Source organism: Falco rusticolus, chromosome 5, assembly GCF_015220075.1.
Source record: "Falco rusticolus isolate bFalRus1 chromosome 5, bFalRus1.pri, whole genome shotgun sequence".
Lineage (NCBI taxonomy): Eukaryota > Metazoa > Chordata > Aves > Falconiformes > Falconidae > Falco > Falco rusticolus.
In genome coordinates this window covers 89,756,078-89,777,789 of record NC_051191.1, presented here as the reverse complement: position 1 = coordinate 89,777,789, position 21,712 = coordinate 89,756,078, and the positions used below count along the sequence as shown (strand labels likewise).

The 21,712-nt window shown below is 42.1% G+C and overlaps 2 protein-coding genes across 4 annotated transcripts in view; both read left to right on the top strand.

The window, feature by feature from the left end:
- The first annotated feature begins 679 nt into the window (after nt 1-679).
- METTL16 (methyltransferase like 16) lies at nt 680-16,268 on the top strand. 2 transcript variants are annotated; one of them, XM_037389242.1, is made up of 9 exons: nt 680-870; nt 1,038-1,237; nt 3,518-3,658; nt 7,110-7,225; nt 7,970-8,112; nt 11,243-11,312; nt 13,121-13,210; nt 14,085-14,258; nt 14,345-16,268. In XM_037389242.1, exons 1-9 carry the CDS (start codon nt 743-745, stop codon nt 14,957-14,959), a joined length of 1,677 nt encoding a protein of 558 aa, XP_037245139.1. In that variant the 5' UTR covers nt 680-742; the 3' UTR covers nt 14,960-16,268. The 2 variants fall into 2 exon arrangements, with proteins under 2 accessions (XP_037245139.1, XP_037245140.1); XM_037389243.1 differs by lacking the exons at nt 680-870; nt 1,038-1,237 and adding an exon at nt 2,245-2,613 and having other exon boundaries at nt 14,345-14,959.
- Nucleotides 16,269-17,955: 1,687 nt separating this feature from the next.
- The window catches only part of POLQ (DNA polymerase theta), a 57,818-nt gene continuing 54,061 nt past the window's right edge, over nt 17,956-21,712 (top strand). For both annotated transcript variants that reach the window (XM_037387443.1, XM_037387444.1), the window contains exons 1-2: nt 17,956-18,075; nt 19,111-19,246. In XM_037387443.1, the coding sequence (XP_037243340.1) occupies nt 19,210-19,246 (37 nt within the window). In that variant the 5' untranslated portion in view covers nt 17,956-18,075; nt 19,111-19,209. The remainder of the gene's footprint in view (nt 18,076-19,110; nt 19,247-21,712) is intronic.

Genomic DNA, 21,712 nt, shown 5'->3' with positions numbered 1-21,712 from the left:
AGGCAAATTGGTTTAAAAAAGAAAAAAGAGACAGTACAAAGCTCACTGTAATACACTTTGCCTTTCTTTCCTGATTTATGTTCAGCAAGCGCTGCAGTACAACTAGAGGTACATACTGTAGGTGTGAAAGTGTGCTTAAAGCAGGGAAGTTCTCAGGAATCTTCGGGTATGATAGCTCAGCCTTTTTTTTTGTTGTTGTTGTTTTGAACTCCCCACATCAAACCGTGTAAACCAGCTTTTAAAATCCAGGTATTTTAAAGCTCGGAGTGCAAGGCAGGCCACAAGCTGCAGCTGTCGGTGCTTTCATGCAACAGTTTTATAGAACCTCACGTTTATGAGGCGTTTCGAGGGGATTTGGGATCCCTCAGGGTGAGGAAGGGGCCTGGGCCTGGGGCAGCCAGGCGGGGGAAACGAAGTCTTTCAGAGGGATTTTGTATTTTTATCTTTATTACTCACTGACTATCTAACTCTGAAGCCAAGATGCCCGTATATAAAACCTGTAGGTTATAAAATACGCCGGCCGCGCCTCTACCGGGCCGATTCCCTCACGCTGCCCTGACGCGCCGCCCCCCTGTCACGGCGGTGGGCGATGGTTTAGGCGGGGCGGGGCCGGGCCGGCGCCTCGCCCGTGCCCCCCTTCCCCCATTGCGGCTTGGTACGGCCCGAGGCGCCGCGGTGCGCGCCGGGAGCGGGGAGGGGGGAGGGGGGCGGCGGGCAGCGCCCGTGGGCAGCGCGGGGCGCCATGGCCCTTAACAAGTCCATGCACGCGCGCAACCGCTACAAGGACAAGCCGCCTGACTTCGCCTACTTGGCCGCCAAGTACCCCGAGTTCCAGCAGCACGTACAGACCACCCTCACCGGCAGGGTGAGGTAGGGCCGGCGCGGAGGGAGGGCCGGGCTAGGCCCGGCCGGGCCAGGCCGCGCCCGGGGGCTGTGGGGCGGCTCCCGCCGCCTGCCGAGCGCCTGGCCCGTGTCCGCCCTAGGGCTGTGGCGGGTGGGAGCGCCGGTGGCCGTAACCGCTGCTGGTCTCTTTGCAGCCTGAATTTCAAGGACCCTGAGGCGGTGAGAGCCCTGACGTGCACCCTGCTGAAGGAGGATTTCGGCCTGGCGATTGACATCCCGGTGGAGAGGCTGATTCCCACCGTTCCCCTGAGGCTGAACTACATCCACTGGGTGGAGGATCTCATCGGGCACCAGGATGCTGGCAAGCAAGTCCTCAGGCGAGGCATCGACATCGGTACTTGGAAAACCAGAACGTTTGATTTGTTATTTAACGTCAGTGAGACCAGCTGATAAAATCATAACGCATCTATAGTAAAACGGGAAGTTTGAGAAGTAAAAAAAAATAATCTGAGCTGTGCGCTCTGTGGTGGGACGGGCAGCCTGACTGCAGGGGTATTTCATTTGGCTTCTTGGTGGTGGGAGCTCTCTGCACACACAGAGGCATGGCCACAGCTGGCAATTCTGTGGCATTTTGTGGCCGTGGCCTTGGCCTCTCTTGAGTGTAGCTTTGTGTGATACACAAAAATCATGCCACTAATAACAGAGGCAAAGATGTCATTCTAGAGGAGTTTAAAATAAAAATTATGTTGTTTCTTCTCAGTCTTCTAACTAGTAATTATGTTGTGTTGGCAATCTGTTAATTTTGCTTTTCGATGTCTGCGCAAGAGAGGTTTGTGAGTTACATAGCAATATTTTCTAGCTTTCTTTTGAATAAGATCTTTTCTGTTGCTTCAGGCATATTTGATAGATGAATGAGCAGTCTTTTTTAAACTTTGGTTGTTTCTTTTTCTATGCAGCTGTTTTCATGACCTAGGTGATAAAGGAGGCTTAATTAGAAACCAGGACAAATATTAGCAAAGTTGTATTTTGGTTGCAGATGACCAAAGACTTGCTTTCTGTTTTTGAAAACAAAGTATTTTTAAAACTGGACTAAGCATCTGCAGATGGATGATATCGTCCAGTGCAGTTTGTTCAGTTTCAGTATCTGGATTATTGGATAATATCTGGGCAATATCTGGATTATGCAGCACATTAATGTAAACATTACTCAGTAGAGGTGTGAATTTATAAGATGTATGCTGATACAATGATTTGGCTTTCATTTGAAATTAACAAAAAGGTAGGCTTTGTAGAATATAGTTTCTTCCTTCTACGTATGGATAATAAAACCGGCATTTGGATTCTAATTTTTTGGTGATTCTATATGAATTATTTAAAAGGCACCTGCAATAGTATGTTTGAATTTAGTTTACATCTTTTATTTTTGTCAATAGAATCTTCCTTTATGATTTCAAAGACTTGTTTTGAAGATTGTTTTTTGTGCTGAGGTAAACTCATAATGAAATTGAAAGAAGCTGGAATTTCCTTTCTAACTTAGGTTTTAATGTGTGACATTTTTTAATGTAAGTAACTTCAACTCAGTCAAGTTACTGACTTCCTCAAAGACTGGGTTCGGTAATCTCAGTTACTGTGCCAGTTTTTACATTACTGTTTTCTTAGGGATTGCTAGCATGACTTTTTTTTTTCTTTAATGGAATTTTTGATCTCCAGAAATCTATAGGCCTGTATTTTCAGCTGGATGCATGATGGACACAAAGCTTGTATCATCAGGTAGTGCCTGCACAGCTGCTTTCCTTTTGTAGCTTAAACTTGTTACCAGCTTCTATGTATTCGATATTAGCTTTCATTTTTGGAAACAATTTCTATGAGACAGATCCTTTAGCTACTCTAAATGCGGCAAAATCTTAAGTTTGAGTTTGCAGTGACCTTTACAGGAGTACAAGAAATAACTGCATGCTTTTATGTACTGACACATTGTTATTTGTGTTTCAGTAAGTTGGTATAACAGTATAGTCTCTTGATACATCTCTGAACTCAAGTTTTGTGGTGGTGAGATATCTTTCCTTTTTCTAGTATACATTTCCTCTAATCCTAAATTTGACCATCATCATTAATTCGATCACCTAGATATGCCATAATTATGAGAAGGAATTATTTTGTGCTACCATATCTTTCTCTTTGTTACCAAGTTTTTATCTGTCTGTCTACCTTTTTAGATATCTTAATTGGTACCTCTGTTTGATCATTTTGGGCATTAGGGAGAGACAGTCTGATGGAACAGATTTTTTTTTTTTTTTCTGGTTGCTATATGCCTCAAAGTAAAGTATATGTTGTAGATAATAGAAAAATGTATTTGTGATAGGGTATTTTTTTTTTTTTCAGTAAAACCGGAACATATTTGGCTTTCACTATGTAAATTAATCACTGTCATACAGAAAAATACAAAAAGTTGACAGTAGAAAACTTATTCCAGATTGTTAAATTATTTATTTTATTAAAAGTGCATATTTGACAATGGTCTGCAATTAAGAAAATAGCATTCAATAAAGAACTGAGCTGTAGATGATCAGCAATCAACACTTTCTTGAAATTAATTCTTTGTTGTAAAAAGTACATATTTAGTAGCTACACTGTGTATAATACCAGAATCTTGTTTTGCTTTTCACTTTTTCAGGGACAGGGGCATCTTGCATATACCCATTACTTGGAGCAACTTTGAATGGCTGGTATTTTCTTGCAACAGAAGTTGATGATATGTGCTTCAATTATGCCAAGAAGAATGTGGAACAGAATAATTTGTCTGATCTTATAAAAGGTATGATGTGATAAGGTATTTAGTAGCATACAAATGTTGTGATGTATTTATTGCCGCGTTCGGTGATGTATCAGGATCTGTATTCCTGCCAAATACGTGCTCAGTTGTTTTTACTGGAGCAGAATGTTTGCGAAGGCCCATGCATGCTTAAGTCAGAAGCTTGTCTAGAATGGGATGGATGGATAGAGAACTGTTCTTCCTTACAAAAATCTGAAAGTTAAACTTCACCCTGGAGCGTCTCTCTCTCTCCCCCTCTCCTCTTTGTTACTGAAGTATTTCTTAAGTAGTTGTGCTGTTTCTGCTGCTAGGAGACCTGGAACGCTCCCCTCAGATGATTTACATGACGCGGCACATATATGGATCTTGTACAGGGTCCGTCCTTCTCGTTCCTGAATGAGGTCCTAACACCGCCTGTGCTGCTGGTAGCAGTATGCCAGGCTTGGTCTGCTGAGCTTGGAAAATTTTCTGTAGGAACTTGTTATACTAAAAAGCCAGGTCTGTTATTCAGCTCTGAAATAAAAACTTCTGCTGGATTTTTGAAGTATCCAAAGTATGTTGGGAGTATGTCATCGTCGTCTTGGTCTGTCCTCCATGTCAGTCTTTTGAAGATCTGTAACTTGATGTGGAGAGCAATGACAGTTTTCTGTTACTGCTGCATTTTTAGTGGTGTGATGGTGTTTCACTATACTGGGAAAAGCTGTGGGAAAGAAAAATGCATCATGTAGTGCCAAAGGGCATAAGCTGGAGTAAATGACAGATTGCTGGTGGGTAGAGCCATGGGCCAAGGGAGTACCACTGGTGGTAACCCTAGCCAGATGCTGCCTCGGAATGATCCTCCCTGCCACTTTTTAACTCCTGGGCCTGAATTGTTTAGCTAGAGCGGAGTATACTAGTGTAGCTAATAACTTGTTTAGCAAGGCATTTTGGAGTCAGATTACAGATCTTTCTGTACCTCTGTTTTTTAAAAAAAAAAATAACCAAGAAAACCACCATGATTTTTGTCGTGGTCTAAGAGTCTGTCTTGAAATTTTTGCCAAATAGCTTCATTTGGAGATCAGGTTGGAATATAGCCCTTGTTCTTCTAACTTCAATTGAAAAAATATAATTCAGTGGTACTAGAACCAGCAGTAATGCAGTGATGATTTACTAATTGCATCATAGCTTCTGTTTTCCCAGAGGGAAAAAAAATAATGTTTTTTGGCTGACTGTGAAATATTGCTTGCAGTAACTTTCTTCCAAAGGGACTCTCCTGTACATGCAAAACAGAAACTGATAAACTTGGGAACTGATTGTAAATGCTAAAAAAAATATTATGTGGTGTTCAGAGTTATGTATCTATTTTACTGGAATGGGATAATGGCCAGGATTTGTCTGCTGGTATTTAAAAAAAAAAATATTAAACCCCCACAATATCAGTACCCTGTATGTAATTTGAAGTTAAGAGATTTTCAACAACTTGGACTCTGGAAATTTTTAAACTGCTTGCAAGGTAATGTAGGCTTGCTCTGCAACATGATTATTATGTTGTTTGCTTTCTGTTGATTTGCTCTCTTATTTCCAAATAAAATTACATACTGTCAATAAAAGCTATGTCAATTAAGCTAGCTGTGTAGGTGCAATGTGGTATTCTTTGATGTCATCTTCTAAGTAACTTTACAGTAATTTTAGAAAGTGTGTTCAGCAGACCATGAGTTACTTCTCAGATTAACATAATATTTTTACAGAGTTCTGTTCATCTTAGCCCTGTTGTCTGCTGTCTCTACTATAAAAACTAATTCTGTGGTTCCCCTTCCCCCCACCGCACCCCCAAATTGAAAAGGGGTATTGCTAACAAGAATGGCAGTGAAATACTCTTAATAACTGTGGGCTGGATATTTCAGAGTGTTTATATAAGTAAATGTCTCATCTGTGTACAGCAGCAACTGCTGTTACACCTCAGTGCCAAAAGTATGCACTGAGAAACTTCTGGAGACGTGCAGTGATTTCCTGAAAGAGTGTGACCTGAAAACTGTCAGTCCAGCTGATGTAGTGCCTGGCTGAAGAACTTTTGGCTCTGATTGTAATGTATAATTGTAATTAATAATTTTTATTTAGTAATTACTAATTTTATTAGTATACCATTTTTTAATGTTATAAGGGAAGCAGGGGAGCAGATATATACAGAGATAAGAAAGCACCACACTTTAATGTCAACAATTTTAAATGTGAGCAACTTAATGGAAGAAATGGTAAATGTTCAATTCAGAAAATTAAGATTGTAAAACAGGGAGCAATGTGTTTATATATTTTTAAAATTAACTATCCTTCTATTCTCATAGGTTTTAAATATATTCATCTCTTGAGTATGAAATTCTGTACTGTAAAATACTTGTGACTTACAGAACTGCAGCTTTGAAGTTAGTGGGTGTTCTGGGTGTTCTTCTTGCTGTATATAACCTGGACTTTTAATTGCCTGCTACCCGAACAGTTTTGTTTTCTTAGGATGATGATTGTAATAGTTACTCTTAGGAAGAGAGGCATGCCTTCTGCCTCCATGCTAAATATCTTTGTTCTGTGTGCATTACCTGTGATTTGCAGGACTGGTAAAGTCTGCAAGAAGTCCTTCTTGTGATAATCTTTATACACCCATATTTGAATTTCTGCTCCTTGGGCTGGGGTTCCTGTAGCCTTCAGATTTGTGACAGGACTTTACCACGGTTTCCAAGGGAATTATGTAGCCTTTGGGGAAAGACAGTGGAGATCTACCTGGGATGTTTGCCTTGATCCTTGTGATGGGTAATAATAAGTTGGTGGACCCTAGTAAGCAGAAATTTTGTTCTAAAGGAACTCTAGTCTTTTTCTTTTGTTGTGATTCTCTTAAATCGTGTAAGACTGCAGTTCCTGTGCAGGATGCATAGTACTGCTAACATAGTAATTCTATTTTATTTTAAGATTAGGTGTAAAGCTAATCTTGTTGCTGTGTAACTTCAGTGAAGATAGTTTTATCTTAGTCTTTGTTTTTCTTAGCTTTACACTCTGGAAAAAACAAACTACGTTTTCTTAAGTACCATTCTAGAATTCCAAATCTAAAAAAAAAAAAAAAAAAAAGAGACTGGTGTTTCTTTATCTCTGAGGAGCCTGTGGAGTGATTAACTGACACTTCTGTTAATATTTGGAAGTGCTTGAAGTGTATTTGTAGTTGCATCAGAGAACTCAGTATAGCTCAGGTATTTCCTATTGTTTTAAACTGGCTTATGTAATGCTACTACTGTGTATAAATGTAAAAGATAATGCTAATCTTTAACCCAAAGTCTTAATTTGTATACTGATAACTTACATTCTTTTGGTAGAAAGTACTGTTTAGAAAGTACAGATTTTATACAATGTATTGTTTCAAGAAACACTGAAAGGTAAATGGCATGCCATCCGCAGTGTGAAGTTCCTTGCTAACCAAATTCCTGTTCTCTCTTAGTGGTTAAGGTACCACAGAAGACACTTCTAATGGATGCGCTGAAAGAAGAATCTGAGATTGTTTATGATTTCTGCATGTGCAACCCCCCCTTTTTTGCCAACCAATTAGAAGCGAAAGTAAGCCAACAAACTGTGTTCTGTCTACTTCAGCCTTCAGTGAGTGGGAGGGTAGCCACAATTTAACCTCCTCCCTTGGGAAACGTGTGGAAAATCCCAAATTGGGATGAAATAGCATTTAAACCTTCTCTGTCTCCAGCCCCAAAGGAGTTCTGAAAAACTTAACTGTTACCCTTCCTGAAGTGGAGGATGACCTCTAGATTTTTTTCATAACTTCTTGCTGTCTTAGAGAATTACTTTGGAAAGTAGACAGCTAGTATATCTGAAATCAAGTGCCCATTGCATAACAGTGGTGCAGAGGAATTAGTTTCTGGCATCATGCCTGTCTGTATTTTTCATTTCCACAGTGATTTAGGAATACCATATGGCTCAGAACAGTTCTTGCAATACCCCCTGAATACTTAATATAAATCAGAAACTTAACTCTGTAATACAGGGCGGTAGATTTAAGTGTTGAAATGAAACACTACAGATTGTAATTGTGTAGATGCATGAAACCAGCATGTCTACATGTATTTAAACCACATATTTCGTATTACCAGGATACTGATGTGTGATAAGTCATTTACCTAGGTCTGAGGGATTCACTCAGTTATGCTCATTTTGAGTGTATCTTTGTTCTGATGGGGGTAGGATGACAAGGTGATGACGCTTGCTACCCACTAAAGATTGAGGCAGGAAGCAGCATACAAAGCAGCCTAACATTTCATTAAATGTTCATCTCAAATGTTCTTTTTTATCCAGGGAGTAAATTCTCGAAATCCACGGCGTCCCCCTCCAAGTTCTGTAAATACAGGAGGGATCACAGAAATCATGGCAGAGGGGGGAGAACTTGAATTTGTCAAAAGAATTATTCATGATAGTCTACAACTTAAAAAGAGGTTACGGTAAGTGCTTTGTTCCAGTTTAAAAAAACAACCCACCTTTTATCTGCTTCTTCAGCAGAAATTATGTGAAAATAATATTTTAAGTAAGGAATGCAGCTGTAGTCCAGTGGTGTCTGGTTTGTTTAATGATACATACACATCAGTAACTAATTAGTCTCAGTTTATGTAAAATTAGTTGTCCCTTAGCATCAAACAATTACAACTCGTTGTTTGAGGTGTTTAAAGGCAGAAGGCAAAAATAGCCTGTGCGAGTGACACTTGTAGCTTGCAGCTAGATTAGCACACATACTTGCTAAAGGCAATCAGGGTTGCTTCTGAAGGGCTTAGGGGATGGGGGAGGGCTTATGACATTGGCCAGTTACCTGTTCATTGCCTAAAAGTTTCTAGCTCTTCCTGGCTGAATTTTGGTAACTTGCAGCTTTGCCTGCTAAAGGGCACTGTTGTACTGAATGCTGTCTTGGCTGAACATAAGCTGCAATAAAAACCATAGTGAGACCTTCTTTTGAACAAGGTAAACAGATGGCACACCTTCAGCTTTCTGACTGCCAGACTTTTGTTCCCCCAATGCTATACATCATTCCTCTAGCTCTTCTGGGAGATTCCTTTTAAAAAATATGCTTCTGAAGTATAGCTGCCAAAATTTTATGCATGTATTACCACAGCTTCATCGGTGCCCTAAACAAAGGAAATGCAGCCTGCTTTTGGAACATACAAGAAGTGTTTTGCTTTTGTTTTGTTTAGACCCTTCTAGACACAGCATTGCATTTGAACCTCATCTTCACCTGTCTAATACTGAAATTTTTCTTTAGAACATTTGTTTTCAAGTAATAGGCCTGAAAAAATTAAGAATATATTCCGTTTTTGGAAAAAACAGGGCAAAGCAAAGCTGCATTTGCATCTCTTAGAAGTGCTTCGATCTTGTAGTGCTTTGAATTGAAATGTATTGAGAAGGTTTGCAGAGGTAGCAATTCTGCAAACCTTGAAACTTGGTGATTTTTTTTGTTGTGTGGTTTTTTTTTAATGTCCTTCCTTTCTTTGTCACACTCCAAGTCTTAGAAAATATAAAAAGGGGTTAGATAGTATGGCAGAGTGATAAAATAGAGGTTTTGATGTTCAGAACTAGTTAACAAGGCAGAAGAATTAAACTTTTGAGACTTTTTAGAAGTCTTGTTTGTGCCATTGAGGACACTGGAAAATCACTGGTGTTCCTGTCATAGTTTGTAGGTAAAATGTTATTTTAGGCTACTTGATGTAGACAAGCTTTTAGCTGTGTATGCTATTATTTGTGCCTAAAATTTAGTGATTTTTAAAAACTAAATAGAAGCTGAAACTGTTGTTCTGAATTTTGTCAGGGATGCAGTGGGTCAGGGGAGGCAAGTCAGGAAGATGGTATATGTATGTATATATTTTAAAGGTTCTTCTACTTAACAGCTGGATGTTTTTATCCTTTGTACACCTTCTTTTTGATAGTGGTTTTATTCCGCCAGTGTAGTTTTGCACAGAACCATGTGGTGTACTATGTAAAATACTATGATCTGATAATTTTGCACATGTATACAGTTGAGGACTTAATTGGTTCTATAAGGTGGGGGCAGGGGATGCATCTGTGATGACTTCTGGAAATGCAATAGCAACCAGCATGGTTTCTGGTTCTGCATGGCATGTGTAGATCCAGGGGAAACTTGCTTTGGGTAAGTTGCTGTTTGACAGCCTTGAAAGGAGTGGCAAGGTAGTAGAGAACTGACTGATGTTACTTTGAAGGCAAGAAGTCTGCCTTGAAAAGGTGGTGTGGAATTATGAGGAATGCATCATGCCTGTATTACTCGCCTGGGAAAGAGGAGGGTATCTCTTCATTTGATACATTGATAGCTGAAGGCATAGAACATACCCACGTGCTAACTGTGTGTCATACTTGGGGAAAAATAAGCTCTGTGTGTTTGAGGGGTAGGAACAATTCGGTTCATGTTCTTGAATAAACTAGCTTGGAGAATCTGTTACAGAGAACAGTTTAATTAAAATACTGCTGCCCATTTTGTTAGAGGTAGGGTTTGGCAACACTACCAAAGGGCATGATGAATGAACTGTTAGTAGATAGAGACTCCCTTGGGCCAGGAGGTGATCTTATTTACCTTCATCCCCACTTCAGCTAGAAGTCGCAGGTTCAGTATTTTGTAATTTTGGGAAAGATGTGTGGTTTAGTTTTGTCAGAATTTTGGGGGTTTCATTTAAGTATCGCTGCATGAAATTCTGTATTGCATTATGCAGGAAATAAATTTAAATAATTGTCCCTTAATACCACTGATTTTTCTTTTACACAGTATATATAGTTTGTATATGCAAGTTATTTAAAGTGCTTGCCTTCAGTTTAGATGCATACTCTTGAGGAAAGTGTGCCTTGATAACTGGGAACTCTAATTTTCATGCTTCAGTACATTATATTTACAAATAAGCTTTTTGGATCCAGTTATCAAATAAATATGGAAGAGGAGGTTGTGGAGATTGAGTAGGAATTTAGATAAAGAACAGAGGTGTAATGTTTGGAGGAATTGAAGATACAGAGCTGCGTGGGAGGGTAGGCTTCACCAGAAGTGGGAAAATAAATTTCTTTCTGTTTTTTCCTCTGTTTGTTTTCTCATGAAATATGGGTTCGGTGATGGAAACCTGGATAACAAGTTACAAATGATCAGAAGTCATAGTCAGTGCCTCTGAGGGACAAATACTTGTCAGTAGTTGAATATTCCTTTTGAATATTCCTTTTTATTCTGATTCATTCTCCAAAGAAAGTGGAGAAATGAAAACGAATTATCGTAAGGGGTAACATCTGTCACATAACTGAAGTCACTCTTTGAAACAAGATTCTTGTTTTTTTAGGTGCTGTTTCAATAATAGTCAATGTATTTCCTAAAAACTCAAGAAGATTCACCTGTCCAGTCTGTTTTTGGGCCTTCTGTTCTGATTTATGTTGTACTATGTTCTAGTCACTCTGTTTAAAAGCATGATTGTTGTTGTTGTTGTTTGGTTTTTAAATCTCTTGTTCTTGCAGGTTTCTGATCCAAGTAGTTCTTTCTGGTAGTGGCCATTTTCCATTGATTTGTATTTGTAAAACACTTTGTTAATGTGTTCTTTGCAGATGGTACAGTTGCATGTTGGGGAAGAAATGCAGTTTGGCACCATTGAAAGAGGAGCTTCGAATCCAGGGGGTGAGTTTGTAGATAGTCCGTGTATATCCTGTGTATGTTCCATGCAATATATACTATGTTCCGATGCATGTGGGTGATTGTTACTGAATTATTTTACTGAGTTTTTGTTCGCAAGAAGAAACTGAAATCCCTTGTTAGGGAGGCTGTCAAAGCAGTTGAGATTTAATTACTGTAGATTCAAAGCTGATAGATAAGTAGCACATACTGTTTCCCTATGTTGGTCTTTATGGTGTGTAGAAGCATGTCTTTGTCCATTCTAGAACATACAGGGTTTTTGCTTTAAAATAGCCTTAACAGGGCTGTTGTTAAAAAAAAAAAAAAATCAAAAAAATCCAGCTCTTTTCTCTGAGCTAATGAAATCTAGCAATTTGTTTGGTGAAAGAAATTGTCGCATTATTTAAGTGGCAGCATTGTTTTGTTTGTGTTCAATTCTGGCACCAAGTAAAATTGAACCTTATGCTACTATTCTCATGCAAGAAGGCTGTGCAAAGGACTTTCTGGAGCAAGTATAACCCTCTCCATTTCCATGCAAAGAAAAAGATTGTGAGATCTGCCCTTATACATGGTGGAGAGTGGAAGGAAAGAGTGCATGGTGAAATCAATTCCCAGAAATACGAAGTACAGTCTATAGAGAATCCGTAAACACAATGCCAAAAGCAGATGCTGAGCTAGGCACAGAATTTCAAGTATCTAACTTCCCTATCCTTGAACTGTTGCACATTAGGCTTAGTAAAGCAAGAGAAATCCTTGTGAACCTTGCATAGAAAAGTTGAGGTTTCCTATTGTGTTTTTCTTGAAATTATCAATTTCATTTTGTTCAGGTTTGTAATCTTTGTTGTATCAAAGCTGGGAATATGTTCATTGTAACCAAGCACATGCTATGTTGTGGTTCAGGTTAGGATGCAGCATAGATGTTCTTGAAAGTCCACTTGTTCTCCAGACTGTCTTGACATTTGCTGTATTTATTGGAAATTTTGGTAGAATTAGGAATCGAAAGGTGAGGAAAGTTCTAGGATAGATACACCTTTTCTTCTCTGTTTTTGAAGGCATTTTTCAGAAGTAGCAGATTTCTGTCTGTCGTCCGTGTTATTCCCCCCTCCCCCCTGCTCCCTTCTGTGCAGACCTGGAGCTTATGTTCTGGAGCTGGTGATAATTGAGAGTGGAGTGGGATGGTTGAAATTTATCCTTGCTAGTATTTAGCACATTATCCATACCATGTGTAAATGCCTTACGGCATCTGTGTGGGGAAGAACTAGATAACACTTAACACCTGAGTTTTAGATTTAAAGGCGGTGTAAGTTCAAACTTTATTTTTTTGGACAAATCTAGAGAAGTGTTTCTGGGCACATTTCTGCCACCTGCAGACAGGTGAGCGGTTTGGTTTCCCAACTTTTTTTGTCTTTGTTCTGTGTTCCTTTGCTACAGCAATGGGTTCAGTATTCAAACATGGAACAGGAGCAGGTTCTGAGCAAAGAGAAAGGATGTGCTTTTTGACAATCAGAGTGCCAATGTGTGCTGGATTGTGGCACAAAAAAGGGGTTGTGTTGTGTGTTCTGAACTGGAAGCTCTGAAAGGGCACAGACATGGCAGAACAGAGATGGGAAATCCTGGGCGCTGGTACCAGGCTTGGCACTGACCAGCTCCAAGTGGACCTGACGTTGATGAGCCATGTTAGAATGAAGCTCCATTTCTGTCATGAGACAATAACTCTTGTGCTAACTGTACCTTTTTAAAATTTGAGAATGTGTGCTGTAAAACAATGTTGTTTATTAATATGGAATGAAGTTTTGTATGGCTTCTTTGCATAGGTTCCTAAAGTTACTCATACTGAGTTCTGTCAAGGACGCACCATGAGATGGGCGCTGGCATGGAGTTTCTATGATGATGTACAAGTACCTGTGAGTAGCTTAATTCTGGTTTGCTTGTGGTTGTCTGTGCCTCTTATGCGAGGGTGGCCTAATGAGCTATAACTACTGTGAAACAAACTGTTCTTCAGACTGGGGCGCTGCATGTGCTGGGCTGTGTGGACAGTGGGATTTCTTAACTGGCTGCCAGTCTGTTTGCAGTTGTTACGTGAGATACATGAATGACCTACATTTAGGGAAGAAAGAAGTAGTCTGTAGGAATTTTCTGTGGGCTTCAGTGAAAGTAAGGGTCATCTGTAACATACTTCAAATAGTAATTCAGTAATATTAAAAATGCTAAATTTGGGGCTAGATTTGAACTTTAAGCTTCCTTCTGAGAACTTGGTTTTAATTTACCATATAGATTCTGTTACAAGATAAGTATGAACATATCTAGCTCAGACTGGCCTAAGTGAGTGTAAGTGGAGCTTGTTCACCTTAATGTGAGCCAACTGCTTTTTTGGATCCAGATGTACACATACTTGAAGATAGGTATAGACAGTAACCAACCTTATAGAACATGCAAGTAAACCTTCAGTGAAATTGGATCAAAACATGGATATTAGCATTTGACCTCTACAGCTTCACTTCCTCATTTCAGAGCACCAATAGTTTGAAGGAACCAATGAAGCTTTTTGCCTAACATCTGAACATTAACATCCCTCTGTCCATCAGGCTAGCATAAAGTGCATGATTTGTTAGCCATTTTTCATCTAAAACTTTGGAGTGAAGTGAAACATGGGCCATGTCTAAAACTGTTTAGTGGCTTTACATTATAGTCTTAACCCCCATGTCTCCTGAGCACAAAAGTCATCTCACTACTACTGCATAGCTTTGTAATGTGGTTTTTTTTTTTTCTTTCTTCTAGTCACCTCCCTCTAAAAGAAGAAAACTAGAAAAACCCCGGAAACCAATTACATTTATGGTCTTGGCTTCTACAGTCAAAGAGTTAGCCGCCAAAGCTGCAGCTATGGGCTGGGATGCTGTAGAAGCTATCGCTGTGGTTAGAGCCTGGGTAGAGAAGATTCTAACTGATCTGAAGGTACAGTATTTTATGTTAAAACAACGTCCTACTTGAAAGCATAACTGTAAGAAGATAGTATGAACTTCTGCTGTTTTCTGCAATAGGTTCAGCATAAACGTGTTCCCTGTGGAAAAGATGAAGTTAGCTTGTTTGTGACTGCCATTGAAAACTCCTGGATTCATCTGAGGAGAAAGAAACGAGAGAGAGTAAGGCAATTACGGGAACTTCCTCGAGCTTCTGAAGGTGTTCTGCAAGCAATGGAAGAGGAAAAAAACAGCCAGAAGAGTGTGAGCAACAATTTGGACTGTGAAAACCCCAAGACTCAAGATTCTGAAACAGAGTTTACGGCACCTGATGAGGATGTTCATTTGACCGCAGGTGATGAGCTACCGGAAGAATCTGCTACCAAAGAAGAACATAGTGAGCACGTGAAGGAGGAGACGGAAGCAAAGCAGGGAGAAACATCACTTGGCAAAGGTTCCAGTAATGCAAAGGAGGAACCTTGCCCTTCAGAGGAAGCTGGCAATCTGACAGTTGAAAAAGAACAAAGTCCCAAAGAAACTAGTAGATGTTTTCTCTTTAAGTGTTTAATGAATGTGAAGAAAGAAGGAAATGATGTATTAGTAGAAATGCACTGGGTTGAAGGACAGAACAGAGACTTGATGAACCAGCTATGCACATACTTACGGAACCAAATTCTTCGATTGGTAGCTAGTTAGCCCTTTTTCCTATTTTGGTAAAATAAATCAGTCTTCAAATTTTGTAAACTATTTTTAATGGATTAAGATTTTCACTTAGTAAAACTTGTGTTTTCCTCTTAAAAAAAAAAAAGTAAAATGGAAAGTCCCCTTTAATATTTAAATAGCTTTTTCAAAGCTACACGGAGTACGTGAACTTCATTGGATGTGAAGTGATGGGGAAGTAATAGATTTTGTGCTGCAGTTGTAAAACTACATGATAAAGTGAAACATGTCTATGCTGTGAATGTTTCAAATATCAACAGTGCTTTATTTGGATCTTTTTATCTGGTGCAATAGAATTATATATTGTTACTAAGTAGAAATCTTTGAAATATTTTCTTCAATATTTTTTTAGTACTAGTGCAAGAAATGGTTAGTCTGCTGTGGGAATTTTCTGCAGCGAAGAGTCTGTCAAAGGATTTAAGTATGCCTCTCTTTAATGCATTTAACCTTTGGTCTGCAGGGGGTAGCAAGGTGGATACATCCTCTAAGTGTCAATTCATTAAAATAATCCCTTTAGAAAAACCATGTGTTGTACTTTTCTGGCACTTGGGCTATTAGCATCTGGTTTTGTAAACTTTGTGTTAACAACAAAGTAAGCTCTTTGAGCTGCTTGGTTTAAGGAGGATTTAACTCTGTTGACTGTTCCGGGTGACCATTCCTTACACTAATTCAAATATAATTGTCTGGAATTACAGCAGTGTTCTTAAAGGGTTTTGCTTCCATTTAATCTTAAGAGATTGTTTTAATGACAGGAATGAGAGCACACACTCATCTTTGTGGGCCAGAAGTTCCTTATGCGGGACAGATCCGTACAGAAGATATGGATAAAGATGGATACAGAAGCTTTAGGCTGTTGCAAAGGAAGACAACTGGAAAGAAAGCTGTTGCTTCCACATCTGGCTCCCTAGTCCTTTTTACCACCAGCTGTTTTCCCAGTGTTTCGGGGCAATGAACTATTCTGTGAGAAGAAAGGCTGAGGGACATGGGTCTTGGGTGCCTCAGAGAGGGGTGTGTGTATGTGTTTGAGATTATGAGCACTGGCACTGCTTCGCACGAAGTCAGCTTCAGCCTGTAGAGATCTATAGAACACATAGAGAAAGATTTTCTGAGGGAGTGGAGTGCATGTGTGTTACCCAAAATAAAGAGACAGGTGGACAGAAGGAAATGCTGCATATGTTCATGCTACTGGAGTCACTTTGAATGTTCACTCTTAGTTGTCAATATTTCTGGAATGATTAGTATGTTTTCTGAAGCTGAAATTAAAAGCAACTTAGAAAAGCCTTAATTTCCCCCCTCAACTCTTAACTGTTTTGTGTCGTGCTTCTTAGTGCTTCTGCCAGGTGATGGACAAAAGACTTGCGTTTTTCTGGGTATTTCAGAATTTTCACAGAACTTCTGATACTCATGTCACTGGGGGGAGATAAAACTAGGCCGAGTCTTAGAACCTGGAGAGGTTGTGTTGGCTGGCTGAGCCCTTAGAAAGCAAGGCTGTGTCCCCTTTGTGCTGTTCCCTGTTGATCAGTCTGCTTCCTGCAAGGGTGAAGCAGCTCCACAAGGTAAGCCTGTGTGCTTGTGGCATGCTTGTTTTGTTGAAGCAGACTTTCTTACCTTGCTTCATTAATTACCGCTCTTTCACCTGTACAACATGAATACTCTCTTGAGTGGCGTTTAAACAAAGCCAGGTATTTTTACAAAGAAAACTGGTAGCCTGTGATTTGGGGGGCTGTTTCACAAGTTCAAATGTTTTAGCATTTTATTCCAAACAAATGCTTTGTCAAAAGGTGAGTGTGGCGCGTGGATAGCTACTCCTGTGTTGGGAAAGAAAAGCAATTAAAAGTTGTGATTGGTGTATAATTGCAGAAGAGTGTGAAGTGATGTGGGCGTGCAGCGTGACCTGGTAGCTCGGGCATGCTGGGGTGTTGTACCCAGTTTCTTGCAGGAACATCTTCCCTGCCTCGAGCACCCAGAGGTGGCCCTTTCCCTGCTCCCACTGGGACTGCTGGTGTTACTGAAAATCATAACCAGGAAAACTCTCCAAATGATAGTTCAGGGAGTTGGCAATGGTTTATTGCAGCACTGGGCACATGGGGGCTGTTTCCTCCCAACATGCACACCAAGCAGCTTGAGGGTACACATTATATACAGTAAAGTGTTTGCGTATTCATAGTACACTGCATGTTCATTGTCATTCACGCACAGGGTTGGTTAAAAGTTTCTCGTTTCAAATGGAAATTAGTGTGCACCCTGATAGATAGCACTACTGCAGCTTTTCACAAACTCATGCTCCCCAGGCAGGGTTTTGCCTGCTGTCCGGGGAGGGGGGGGGGGGGGGGCGCTGTGTGTGCCAGAGCTGGCGGTCTCCCATGGCACAATTGTTTTTGTTCTATCTTCAGCTAATTTTCTGTGGATTGCAATACCTTATCAGCTTGTCTCCTCTTGCGGCCAGAACTCTCCTCACCTGAAGGCTTCTTTCTTTGATAACAGAGGAGTGCTTCTTTGACAACAGGATGCTGTTCACCATCTGTTCTTTGTCTCCCATCCTTCCCAAGGCTGAATCCATTAATTAAAGTCCCTTCATTTGTCGCTTTTGACTCTAGAGGGGCCGCTTGACCTAAACTTTTAAGTTCAACATAGAGTTAAACCAGAGTTCAGCACTAAATTCGGGTTCAGCAATCCGTTGAACGCTAACCCAGAGCTCAGCACTAAATGCGATTTCAGCAATTCATCGAACACTGACCCGGAGTTTAGCACAAACCCCCGTTTCAGTAATTAGCCACGCGCCGAAGCGGCGTTAGCGCAGGGCGGGAGCTGGGCGCGGGCCGGGCCGCTCGCTCCCCTCACAGCCCGCGCCGGCCGCGCGGGGCGGTGCTGCCTTTGAATGGCGCGGCGGGAAGATGGCGGCGTCGCCCCTAACGGCCCCGCCGCAGCCTCGGGGCTCCGCGGCGGCAGCTCGGGCGGCCGGGCCGCCTCCCGCGGGACGGGGAAGGCTGTCCCGCTCGGCGCTGCCGCTCGCTGCCGGGCTGTGCTCAGCCCCCCGCCCGGCCTCGACCTCTCCCTGCGCGGCAGCGGCAGCCCTGGCACCGGCTCGGCAGGTACCGGCGCAGGACAACGCGGCCTCCCCCGGGGAGCCGCAGCCAGCCCGGGGGCCCGGACGTGCTTGGGGGGGGGGGCGGGGCTGCGCCCTCCCCTGGGCCCCGCAGCCAGCCCGGGGGCCGGGACGTGCTGGGCGGGGGGAGCGGCGCCGGCCTGCAGCCGGTGCCCCCTGAGGTAACATGGCGCTGAGGCGCCTGGCGCGGCGGCGGGCCCGGGGCGGTGCTGGAAGGGCCGGGGGCCCTCGGAGCCTCTCCCGGCCCGGGGTACGGGGGCTCGGCCCCGGGGAGGGCTCGCTGCCCTCGGGCGGGAGCGCCGGTGCCTCGCCCCTGCCTTCCTCCCCTGAGGGCGGCGGCTGCAGCTGAGGTACGTGCTGCTGCTAAGGGGGGTGGTAGCGGCAAAGTACGCGGATCGAGGGATCTTCCCGCCCTATTCACGGCTCGGTTGAGGGAGGTAAGAAAATGTACGTTCTGTGCACGAAGTTGGCTCGTTTCATTGTGTGTCATTTAGCGCTGGGCTTTATTCTTCACTCGGCCTCTAGGTGCTACCATGATACAACAATCGGTACGGTCTGTAGTCTTCGGTATAAGATGCGAGATTTACCTTATTATTAAATTAATTAAAGAACACAGTAAGCTGATAAAGCATGTTGTATCTAGAGGCATTGCTGTAAGTGGTCCAGGTTGGTGCCCTGATACCTGCAAATGCAGAGAAATGTAGTTGGTGGGTTTTTTGTGTTTTTTTTTGACTTGTTTATATCTAAAAGATGGTCTATATAAACATCTTGTGTTATATAAACACCTGGTGGCAAGATGTCACAGAAAGTGTTCCTGCTGCCAGCCAGGACTGCTGCAAGTGATGCTTCTAGATGCAGTACATTTTACTGGGTTGTGCGTTTAAATAGAGAGAAATCAATATGTATACAACCAGAAGATGTATATAACATCTAAAATCAAGATGTTTATATAACATCTTGTAACTTACTCTCTTTTGCAATTTTTCTGTAACTCTTTAAAACATGCATTTACATCTCTCAGCCTCTTCACCAGTCATGTCAAATCTTCTCCCTGATGGGATAATGTTCTGCAAGATACAGTTTTGTCAGCTTTGACAAATGGAGCTGAGCAAGGCGACATATGTATGACCACAGAACAGCTGCTCAAAGACAGTGCAGTAAGTGGCATTCTTGTGTCCAGCTGGCCCCACATTCTGCAAGGGTTTTCTTTCAGAGAAACCTAATGCCCCATGCTCTTTGCCAACAATGTGCATCTTCCTCATTTTGACTATTTCTTAGCATTTTTCTGTAGGAAAAAAGACATCAGTGTGAGTGGTATACTTCTGTACATAGATCTTTAAGAACCCCTAAGGCCTAAGTTTCCAAACTCATGTTCAGTGCTAATCTACAGATACTCTTCAAAGAGAGAATCATGTAATCCTTTACTCATTCCATCTTTTACATGTAGTTCATTGGTTTTAATATTAGGAAAGAAGCTTGGGATCCAATCACGCGGTTTTTTTCTTTTTATGTTTCTGAATTCTAATTCTGCTATACTAGTCACTGTATTGGGTTTGCATGGCAAGAGTTTGGTAGCAGGGGGACTGCAAGGGTGGCTTCTGTGAGAAGCTGCTAGAAGCTTCCCCCATATCTGATGGAACCAACACCAACCGGCTCCAAGATGGACCTGCCACTGGCCAAGGGCAAGCCCATCAGCGACAGAGGTAGTGCCTCTAGGATAGCATATTTAAGAAGGGCGGGTGGGGGGGAAACAACGGCACAACAGCAACTGCAGCTGGAGAGAGGTGTGAGAGCAGCAGCCCTGCAGACCCCGAGGTCAGGGCAGGAGGTGCTGCAGCAGCCGGAGCAGAGGTTCCCCGGCAGCCTATGGTGAAGACCACGGTGAGGCAGGCTGTCCCTCTCAGCCTGTGGAGGTTAATGGTGGAGCAGATCCCCACCTGCAGCCTGTGGAGGACCCCACGCCAGAGCAGGGGGATGCCTGAAGGAGGCTGTGAGCCTGTGGGAAGCCCATGCTGGAGCAGGCTCCTGGCAGGACCTGTGGCCCCATGGGGAGTGGAGCCCAGGCTGGAGCCAGGCTGCTGGCAGGGCTTGTGACCCCATGGGGACCCATGCTGGAGCAGTTTGTGCCTGAAGGACTGTACCGCATGGGAGGGACCCACACTGGAGCAGTTTCTGACAAACTGCAGCCCATGGGAAGGACTCACATTGGAGCAATCAATGGAGGATTGTCTCCCATGGGAGAGACCCCACACTGGAGCAGGGGAGGAGTGTGAGGATGTGGGGAGTCCTCCTGCTGAGGAGGAACGAGTGGCAGAAACAATGTGTGATGAACTGACCACAGCCCTCATTCCCCATCCCCCTGTGCTGCGGGAGGAGAGGCGGTAGATATGGGGAGTAAATTTAAGTCCAGAAAGAAGGGAGGGGTGGGGGGAAGGTCTTTTTAGTTTTGGGTTTATTTTCTCATTATCCTCCTCTGATTTGATTGGTAATAAATTAATGTCCCCAAGTAGAGTCTGTTTTGCCCGTGGCAGTAATTTGTGAGTGATCTCTCCCTGTCCTTATCTTGACCCATGAGCCTTTTGTTATATTTTCTCTCCCCTGCCCAGCTGAGGAGGGGAGTGATGGAGGGGCTTGGGTGGGCACCTGGCACCCAGCCCCAGGGTCTGCCCTCCACAGTCACATTTTAGGCTTGACAAATCTGGTCTCCTTTAAATTCCCCTTGGAAAGCCTGTTCTGCTTTGTGGCATACTGCTGTTCTCTCCTGATGGTGCTCAACGACTTTAGTATTTGTACTCTATTTTGGTTATACAAAGCAAAAAAAAGCTTTCAGAGCTAAGCTATTATCAGCTTTTTTTATATATTTGTGTGTGGGAGAACGATCAGGCACTAGTGACAACTAGGTTGGGGTTAACCTCAGGAAACAGTTGAGATTTTTAGTGTGTTGAGAATAAAAATACTGGCTACTTATGCAGGCTAGTGTTTCTGATCTAGCCTGCCCTTATGCTGTAAACAATGGAGGGAAATTTGTTTTAGAGTTTTTTTGAATGTGCCAGTAGAATGGGTAGAGTAGAGTCAGTACACACAATTACTTGTTTTTCATCTTGGTTTGGCAAAGTGTTTCACAAAATGCTGTTACAGGAACTGTATAGTCATGGGTGGTAGGTTTCTGGTCCACAGTAATGCCTCCCCTATTTTCCATCCCAGACAAAGAAACGGACAAAAAATTTGAATTTTCTTAATGATTTGAACAAAAGAGAGGCAATATCTGTAGCCAGCAAAAAATTATTTAGGGTTGTAAAGACAAGAAAAAAGCATCAAGGAACTTAATTAAGCTAGAGGAGCTGTCAGTGTGGTGAAGATATTAATCAGTATTGATAAACTCAAGTAACATGCATTGTACGGAGTAGCTTGAGCTGCTTGTTTCATTTATGTTGTTTTTTAAATTCGTCTATAAAGCAAGAAAAAAAGACTGGATAGTTCCATAATCTGTGAGGAGTACTGAAGTCTCTGTAGCAGTAATTTAAAAAGGAAGCTGTATGGGTAAGGATGAGATGGCAAATACATTGTAATGCTGTTATATTAATCAGTGCTGAAACTCTCTGTTTGAGTATGTATTTAGTAAT

Coding starts and splice junctions, on each gene's coding strand:
- METTL16 (XM_037389242.1), top strand. CDS start 743: ATGGCCCTTAACAAGTCCATGCACGCGCGCAACCGCTACAAGGACAAG. Junction 871..1,037: donor ACCCTCACCGGCAGGGTGAG/GTAGGGCCGGCG, acceptor GTCTCTTTGCAG/CCTGAATTTCAAGGACCCTG. Junction 3,659..7,109: donor TTTGTCTGATCTTATAAAAG/GTATGATGTGAT, acceptor GTTCTCTCTTAG/TGGTTAAGGTACCACAGAAG.